Here is a 9,307-nt window from a genome sequence, read left to right as displayed (position 1 = left end):
CCTCAACCAATATTATGTAGCGCACAAAGAAGGTAAATAAATAGTCAACAACGTATTTTTTCATCATTTTGTTACAATTATTGAAATAGATGAGTTCATGCCGATTTAAGAGCATGTTGTAAGGTAAAAAGGTTTGGTCTCCACAATATGTCACACATAAAAAAAGGTTCGAGAAAATTCAATGGACATTTCTTAGACATCTTAACCGGAGATGCAGGTATACCGATCTCAATTATATCTTCCTGCAAAAAACACCACTTGCTCACTTTAGAAGATCGCCGTCTACTGTTAGACATGGGGGTGCTTCATGACATACTTAGTGGACGCCTTGATAGTCCGGTTCTTTTGTCGGAGTTATCATTAAATGTCCCCGGCTACCGCACCCGTCACACGTCGAGCTCTCTATTTCATGTGCCAGCAGTTCGTACGAACTATGCCCAGAACTCTCCACTTATACGTTTTGCTAGTGAATATAATTTGAACTTTCCCCTTATTGATCCATTTGATTGTAAAAAATAACATTTAAAATGCGCGTCTTAAAACATACTTTTTTGTCTTATACCTAGTTTCAATAGTAAAGTCTTATTTTATCTTATTTTATTTTATTTTATTATATTTTATCTCTAATTCTTAATATTTTATATATATTTATATTTTTTACACTTGACACTTGTGCAATATTTACACACATGTCCACCCTCATTCCAATATAACACCCACTCACCCACCTTCTCACTCACTTACACTCACACAAACACACTAGTATGTATTGTACGTGTATTTAATGTATTTCTGTGGATATCTGTCATTGGTTTTATTCTCTGTATTTTATATGTTATATTTTGTTACATGTATTACTACTGATATCCCCAAAAAATAAAAAAATAATAAAAAAACTAATATTAAGGTAAAATTATTAAATAACAATTATATCTATACATGGGAGTTAACATATTTAAGTTAGTATAAAAAAAGTTATTAATACTTATTTAAATATGTAAACTCGCATGTATATATATAATTGTTATTTACTAATTTTACATTAATATCAGTTTACCTTACAATGCTCTCAAATCGGCATTAACTCGTCTATTTCAATAATTGTAACCAAATAGATGAAAAAATACGTTGTTGACCATAGGAGAAGAAGCCGTCCACTATCAAAGTAAAAGAATCCACTCCCTGAGAAAGTCTCGTGCTTTGTCATTCCACCGGAGCCGAGTCTGGAGACTTGAGACAGACTTTTCCAATTGTTTTACCTATCAGACGATAGATATTATTTAATTAATAATACGCTAATTAGCAGGGTGGTTCATTTAAATTTCGGTGCATTCGACTTAACGGTCCCGAAGTTATCATGTCATTGTGAATAAAAAATAGCAGTTTTAAAATATATACGAATATCTTCAACTAAAACATGTGAGCAAAATTTAAATTATAATACATATATAACACGTCTGGTTATATTTATTACTTCAGTCCATACAAATTGACTGAGGTCCGAAGGGCCAAATTTCCTAGTATTTAAGTTGCCTACTAGTTATAAATAAATAATGCAGAATTTATTTTGAAAAATACGTTTATTCCATACACAATCATTTGACATACATTGTTTGACTAAAAAAACGGGAAGATTTTTTCCAAAACTCAAGACTGGAAAAAAATAGTCATTAAATATTCCGTTTTACATTTTTTCTTAAATAACATAATTTTTCATTCAGCTTAATGGCATGATTACAAGTATTAGATACAATATACTGAGAGACAGAATAATATTGTTAAAACAATTTAAAAGACATCGTATGCAAAATATTTATTATATTGATAATCATTATAATTATCATTACACTGATAACATTTCTAATGTTTCATTATTGGGATTTTTTAATCCACGAATAGCTTTAGCTTCTACTTTATAAATAATCATATATAGATTAATAATATCATTCTAGGTTATGAATTATAGTGCTTAGCACATATTTATGTATGTTACAAAGTAAAACATAGAAGTCATTATTTATAAATACAACAAAGTATAACATGTTAAAGTTTTATCAACTTAATTCTCATTTTTGCACTTGGATCAATTATAAATAAATTTAGAATGATGATATAAAATACAAATAATTATTGTCTGCAGGCAAAAAAAAATACGTCACTTATAAAACATCCATTAAACAATTATTCCACCAAGACATTTAAAAACATCTAAATACATCAATTTAAAAATACCAATATTCGATTATTTTTATTGAGTACAATATTCATTGTTAAAACAGGAAATTGATGTAATATTTACATTTTTTTTTTCGAAATTAAGGTTTATTAAATTGAATGGAAATTCTCATGCAGGTGGGGAAATAATAAAATGCTATAAAAAAATGGAATCAATGTCTACCTCGTGATCTAGTAGTTAGCGCATTTGCCGACCATACATGAGGTCTCGGGTTAAATTCCCAATGAGGTTGACATTAAGTATTTTTTACACTGTAATATTTCATAGGTTCAGGACTGGCATCCGAAGCGTACAACTAATATATTGCCTTCGTGTGATAAAACGTTCGAGTTAGGAACGCTGCAATTACCAATGCAGTGCCCTTTAAACCGTTAGGTGCATATAGGAATGATGATGATGATGATGATGAATATAAACTATATAAAGTATATGTCTACCGTTTCAAACAACAGTACTATATTGAAAAGTTTGAGAATAAAAAATAATAAAAATTATATTTCCTACACCTCATTTATATATTGGGTAATAATAAAAATTAGACTGGATCATGAATCTTAAAACAAAGTAAAGTAACGAATTGTGTTGTATACGACTCAAAAAAATCAGTCAAATGCTTAAATTAATCAGAGCGCTCTTGAAAGTGTGCAAATATGATAGAAAAATTGAGCAGTAAATTCCGTTTAGTCACAACACTAAAGAAAAAAAACAAAAATAAGCATCCAATAAAATAATACATGTAGTTAAATACATTTTAAATCACAGTAATTTTTATATGTAATAATTTTCACTAAGTAATTGTTTACGGTGTTTTCATTTGTGATATTTAAAAATAATTATATTATTATGTACATACACAAGTAAGCTAAATATGTTTAACCATAATTGCCAAATTTCGAGTATTTTAGTAGATATTTCACAATTTAGTTAAAAAATAAGTGATTTGTTAGGACGTTAAGCTAATCACAATACATTTATTACAATCCGAAATTTAATGCAGTTTTATTGAATTGTGCATTTTTAGCGACAGTAATGAAAAAATATATTTGCTGTTGTATTACAAACTATAAACAGAATACGAAATCAATTGAAGACCTTGTTTTAAAAACACCAAATGCCCCCTTTTTCCCACTTTGATTTTATATGATTTAATGATTCTCTGTTCATGACTCCAAACAATAGTTTTTTCTAAAGATTTCTGAAAAAATCTATGTCCCTTATTAACGAATTTATTACTTTTTTTGTTCCGTACCTATCTTTATTTTTATCTTGTCGTAATTAAAAATTTATTTTAGGAGCGTATGTTGCTACAACATTAACGCTTTTTAAAAAATAAAGTTTCATTTCAATCATTAATTTATGGTGAATTCTGTAGTTTGCACTAAAAACTGCAATGCTTAACATTTTATTGCTATTTTATTTTATATTTAATTGAACGTACAATAATTACATAATTATAGAGTTCTATACAGTGCTTCAAACGAATGTCTATAGTTTTCATTCATTGCAATATATAATAACCTCGTCGGATTGTAATATTTGAGGTTTTTAAACGAGGTCTTCAATTCATTGTGGACATCTTACAAAGTTATGAGAACTTTGTGGAAGTGAGAATAGGCTTCTCGATTTGCGAGTGACTGTTTAACCTGTTAACAATTATAAGAGTATTTTTTTCTTACCTTGTGTGATTTGCGTTCAAATACAAGAATAATATCTTCTAGCTCTAGTTTACACACATTTCTTAAAATGCGTATTTTGTTTTATTTCCGTTTCAAAATATTTCTAATATTTTAATTCTAAAGGCTTATTTTAAACATATTTTATTTCAAAAACTCTAATAAAACATGTTTTAGTAAATCTACTGAAATAAACATCAATGCTCCATTTTGCTCCATAATTATAAATATCAAAGCATTTTTTCTTAATTTTTTTTATGATGATTATTATTTAATCTGTTTAGAATCACGTACAAGCTACAAAATAATATCACTAAGGAAAACATTTTATTATTTTTCAATAAATTATAAACCGAAATTGCTGAAATCGATTTAACTAAAATAACTATACAAATCATTAAATGTTCCAGATTCTAATGGTTAGAACATTTTTTGTCTACCATGCGTGATGTCTCGGATACGATTCCCGGCAGGGTTAATAATCAATTTTAATTTTAAAAGCTATGATCATACAGCAATATTTTAAAGTCCCTGGTCTGGCGCCCCAAGCGTACTACTGATCCTTGTCTTTATGTTACAATTTTTTTTCGAGATCCGCAATGATTGCTGTACCAATGAATGGTATATGCAGATACAAGAATGATTATGATCATGAAAATAAATAATTTCAAACAAAAATCTATCTTCTGAATTAAATAGGAAAGCTTATGGGCTACTTAAACAGAACTTAATTCGAAGTCAATCGATAAATGCAAAGTATTTACTTATGTTAGTATAATTATTATATGTAGTAAATGTTTAAAAAAACCTGTTAAAAAAATATTTAATAAATAAAAAACAATCTTCCAAAATATTTTTCAATTAATTTAGAAGTCTCATTTGTAAAATAATTTTCTCACACGCTACTTTTTTAAACGAATATAGTAGATATGTGAACAAAAAAGATTTTGTCAGCTTGAATGGCTTTTCGTTGTTGAAAACGTTTTTTTTTTAATTAGGAGAATAATAAATACACAAATATAAACAAAATTCAAATATGTGAAATCAGAGGATTTAAAAATAAGTAATGATTTTAAAATGCATTTATACGACAATTATTTTAACCGTCCAGCGGTTTTGCAAAAGTTATCGATAGTAAAATAATTTTTCAATTTATTCGATCATTGAATGAAACCAAATGCAATAAAAAACTCGATAGTAAAGTCATTTTATGTTAGAAACGTAATTTAGTGTTTTCGAGCATTTTTTTTCACTTTGCCTTCAGTGATAAATACTAGAATTATTTTTTTACAATTTTATCTTCACAAACCGACTTTCACTGTGAGTTGTTATTCAGAAACGAAATTTCCTGAATATGGTGGTAACCTTAAGGTTGGGAGATCAACGGATATCATCATCAGAGTCAGAAAGAGTATGAGGAAGCGGATCAACTCCAGGCAGGATGGTCAAATGCGTAGCATCACTTTGTAATGTTGAACATTCTGCCCTCTTCTGTATCGCCTGCACAAAGTTCTGAAAGAAAAAAAAACACTGTTTAATAATCAAAAATAATCCACAATATCACCCGCACCCAACGGTGCATTGGATCTCCAAACGCTGCGTATCTCGATTATATGTTACACGGGTGTAAGTTAGTAGAGTGAAATAGTGTAATTTTAAATCGTCTATAAAGCCGAGACTCGAGTCATGTAATCAGATCACTTTAATACACTTTGGTAATTTTCCATCATCAACATATTCATTCAAATAAGGATTTTTTAGGGCATTTTGAGGAAACATGTGAAACTTTAAAACCGGATTTAGTCACAGTTAGTGAACAAATTTTCTTGCTTGTTAAACAGCTATTTATTATGATTACAATGGCGTTTTTAATGTAAAATTCATAAACTTTGACATAGGACTTTTTGAAATATCACTCTTCAATTTGGTGAATTTACAAAGACTCACAAAAGCATTTTGAAGGGGAAAATGCAAATTAAGGAAAAAATATATAAAAATCCCCGAAGCGCTAGAAAAAAATATTGGAGGAAAAAAGAGACAGAAATTCCAGGATGACTAAAAAAAGGACATATAGTGTTTTGGAAGGAAACCTTACCAAACAGTGTTAAATGATACGCGATGAAAATTAATTATATTAATATATTTATTTTTGACTGAGTTTATAATAGTATCAATAATTTATAATTAAGAGCTTTAGATATTTAATGACATGCATAGGAGACTGTCGATGTGGAAAAGAAAGCGGCCTGTTTTGAGTTATTTGTTTTATGAAGTTTTGACTGCGCCCTCTGTTAGGCGATGTTCAGGTACATGACTCTCCTTCCAGCTGATAAGTAATATAGCTAATCCGCACGCGTTACAAGCGTTTAAAATGCTATTTTTATTAACTCGCGAATGAAAGGAAATCAACGCGTTAATGAAATAATATAATTTTTCATCACCAGTACAATAATCCATATTTTACCACAACACACACTTTTATATCTGACGAGCATTAAGTTTATCGATTAAACAAATAATAAAAATATCGATTTCGAGTATTTTATAAACTTTATTGATATTCTCATCAATTTAATTATGTTCTTTACTTTTTCGTACCTGCGACAACGACAACGTCGTCAAATTTTCATATGTATTCGTGTAACCCATTTGAATGTATTTTTTGTAAAAATCCATGGTTTTCCAGTATTAATATTACTATTAATCAATTCTTACCAACATAAACTAAAAATTTACATTTTTCCTTTATAAAAATACATTTGCTTTTCTTTTATAACAACAGTAGGTATAAAATTGTTGCAACAGAGAAGGAAAACATTTTTGATAAGGTAATATGGAAGTCTAGGCATTTTCAAGGCTTATGACCTGTTATTGGCTGGTTTGCTCAAATTCAAAAGCGTAACTAAAACAAATTGTACGTTTTGATCAGATTTTTTTTTCTGAACTGAATCGGGTCTTTTCAGGCTTTTTTATTTTCTTAATTTTAAAAAAAGCAAAAAATAACGATAATATCGGTATATTTTTTTTTAGTGCGACGGCGGATAAATTTTCTACAAAGGTTCAAAATACGTATTACTTATATTTTATTATTTTGAATTACCCGAAAACGGCACGCATGACACTTTGGCGCCATACAAGTGCGCAATGTATATTAGAAGCGCAGTCAGCGGGCACAAAATGACGTGACGCCAACGACCATTTGGTACGTGCTTATTTTTAAACCCGAAAAATATAAAGAAAACTTGTTTTAAATACATTGATAGTTATATCATTAGAATCATGTATACATATATATATATATATATTTATATCATATAAATCACGTTATATCATTTTGTAATTATCACATTGTATATCTGTACTTTAAAACTAAAATGCTGGAAGTCACATTTGGTAAATTGTTCAGGAGAGCAGTTTAATATGGTAAAACTGTTTTAAATTTATCTCTCGAAGTAAAAGCACAATTTATTGCTATTTTTTTGGATCTATAGGCTTTTGATAACAATATTTAAGAAAAAAAACTTATATAATATGGACTAACAAATAACTATTGGACTTCAATGTTTTTTGTTCTAACCGCCCGGCCTGCGTTCTAATTCTTCCTCGGACTTTAGTATAAAAAGAAGTGTAGAATATTTGATGAAAAACAATGTATTCGTAAAACTTTCTTTAGGCAAAAATATTAAATTACATGCCATTAATTAAACCATTAATTATTTATGAAAATAACAGGTAAATATAAATGTAATGACATGATATTAATTACAGTTTATGTATTTATTTACATACATCAGTTCATTGTACATTGTTTGAGACATAAGTCCCAGGGACTAAAATTCATGCGTTGAGATGGGACGATATAAAATATAACAGCAATAAAGTTAACAGTGTGTGAATATATGCAAAATAAAATAATGAAATTAATGGCTAAAGAAATGACATAATGGTTAAGTATGGTTGATTATGACAATAAGACCTTATTTTGTGCAAAATCCCTCGCTGCGTCAGAGGTGGTTTGTTATAAAAGTATGGAATTTATTCGGTATCCACTGCTTTAATACCAGCAAACAGTCAAATTTTATTAAAAGCGTGAGTATCATTACTGAACTACTGGTGCCCTGGTGTTTTAGAACAAGCTATTTCAATAGTGGCATACCGGAGGACTCCAATGTTTTTAGCATTAATAGAATTTCAATATATGAACAAAATGACATTCATAACTCATTTCTGCAAAAAATGTGACTTCCAGCCTTTCAGCTTTAAGGTACAGATATTATGGTTAATGAAGATTTATTATTATTATTATTATTATCATTATAATTAATGGTAAAATCCGCTCTTTCCATATTTATAGTATTTTTAACGTTATTTCCTACTTGTAGATGTCGGTAGGTATTTAAAATGCCAAAGATCTTTATCTTTATTCACTTTCCACACGTAATGGTGCATAGGGCACCGCATTGGTACACAAATCGCAGCGTACCTTGATCATTTTTGTTACGTGAAAGAAAGATGATCAGTCTTACGCTTCAGGTGCCAGTCTATGTATTATGACTATGAAATATTCAAGTTTAAAAACAGCATTTTAAATCAATATTTCACATCAACTAGAACAATTGCGAACCGGGTTCTGGTCCCGTGGTAGTATTGTGGACTCACGGGTCAACGGTCTGAGGTTCAAATCCCACTCTGCTACAACTCGATTTCCATTTTTCCCGGACAAGTTATTTACGACTTTTAGGAAATGGTCCGAAAATAGTATTTCTTATTTTAAAAAAGTCGGAAATCGAATCCGAGACCTCTTGCATGGCAGGCAAACGCGCCACCACGAAGTTGACATTTATACTTTAAGTTTGTTCTTTTTAATACAGATTTATATTCTTACCCCAAGCGAAAACATGTTAAGAGGAAAAATAGTTGGATTTTTTGCGCTGCTTAGACGGTGAACTAGTTTAGAGGACCCCTTACCTGAGAAATAACGTCTCCGTGGGCGGTTCTGACCTGGTACAGGTACCGATATTTCCTCTGCCTCATCTCAGCACGTCTCTCGCGTGTACGCGGTCTTTGTCCATTTTTTATTCGCTGCTTCTGTGCGCTTAAACCTTAAATTACGATTAGTAAAATTTAAAACCCCTAATATTTGATCAAAAATGTATGTTATTACTTAATAGTATCATTAAGAAAACAAAAACAATCCAATAATACCTACATATCTATTAAAAACAATTATTTTTTTTAGTATTCGACAACCGCTTTATTTTTTACACCATTTGACATGCAATCGATATTGCTATTTTTATTGTTCATAACAAATAGTAATATCGCAGTAAATATCACTTTCATACAGATGCAATTTGCGTTAAAAATATACCACGGAAATGAAAAACAATTTACAATA

General features: G+C 29.5%; 1 protein-coding gene across 1 annotated transcript in view; it reads right to left on the bottom strand.

Annotated features, from left to right (window-relative positions):
• Window positions 1–4,401: 4,401 nt before the first annotated feature.
• The window catches only part of LOC148277284 (transmembrane protein 198), a 58,161-nt gene continuing 53,255 nt past the window's right edge, over window positions 4,402–9,307 (bottom strand). Inside the window, exons 8-9 of the mRNA XM_088233102.1 lie at window positions 8,878–9,011; window positions 4,402–5,421 (exon numbers count right to left, since the gene is read on the bottom strand). Coding sequence (XP_088089228.1) covers window positions 5,290–5,421; window positions 8,878–9,011 — 266 coding nt within the window. The 3' untranslated portion in view covers window positions 4,402–5,289. The remainder of the gene's footprint in view (window positions 5,422–8,877; window positions 9,012–9,307) is intronic.

The sequence above is a fragment of the Micrasema longulum genome, unplaced genomic scaffold (genome assembly GCF_059751315.1).
Source record: "Micrasema longulum isolate JH-2025_06_02 unplaced genomic scaffold, ASM5975131v1 h1tg001056l, whole genome shotgun sequence".
Classification (NCBI taxonomy): domain Eukaryota; kingdom Metazoa; phylum Arthropoda; class Insecta; order Trichoptera; family Brachycentridae; genus Micrasema; species Micrasema longulum.
Note: the sequence above shows the minus strand (reverse complement) of the source record. Positions and strands in the feature narration are given on the sequence as shown.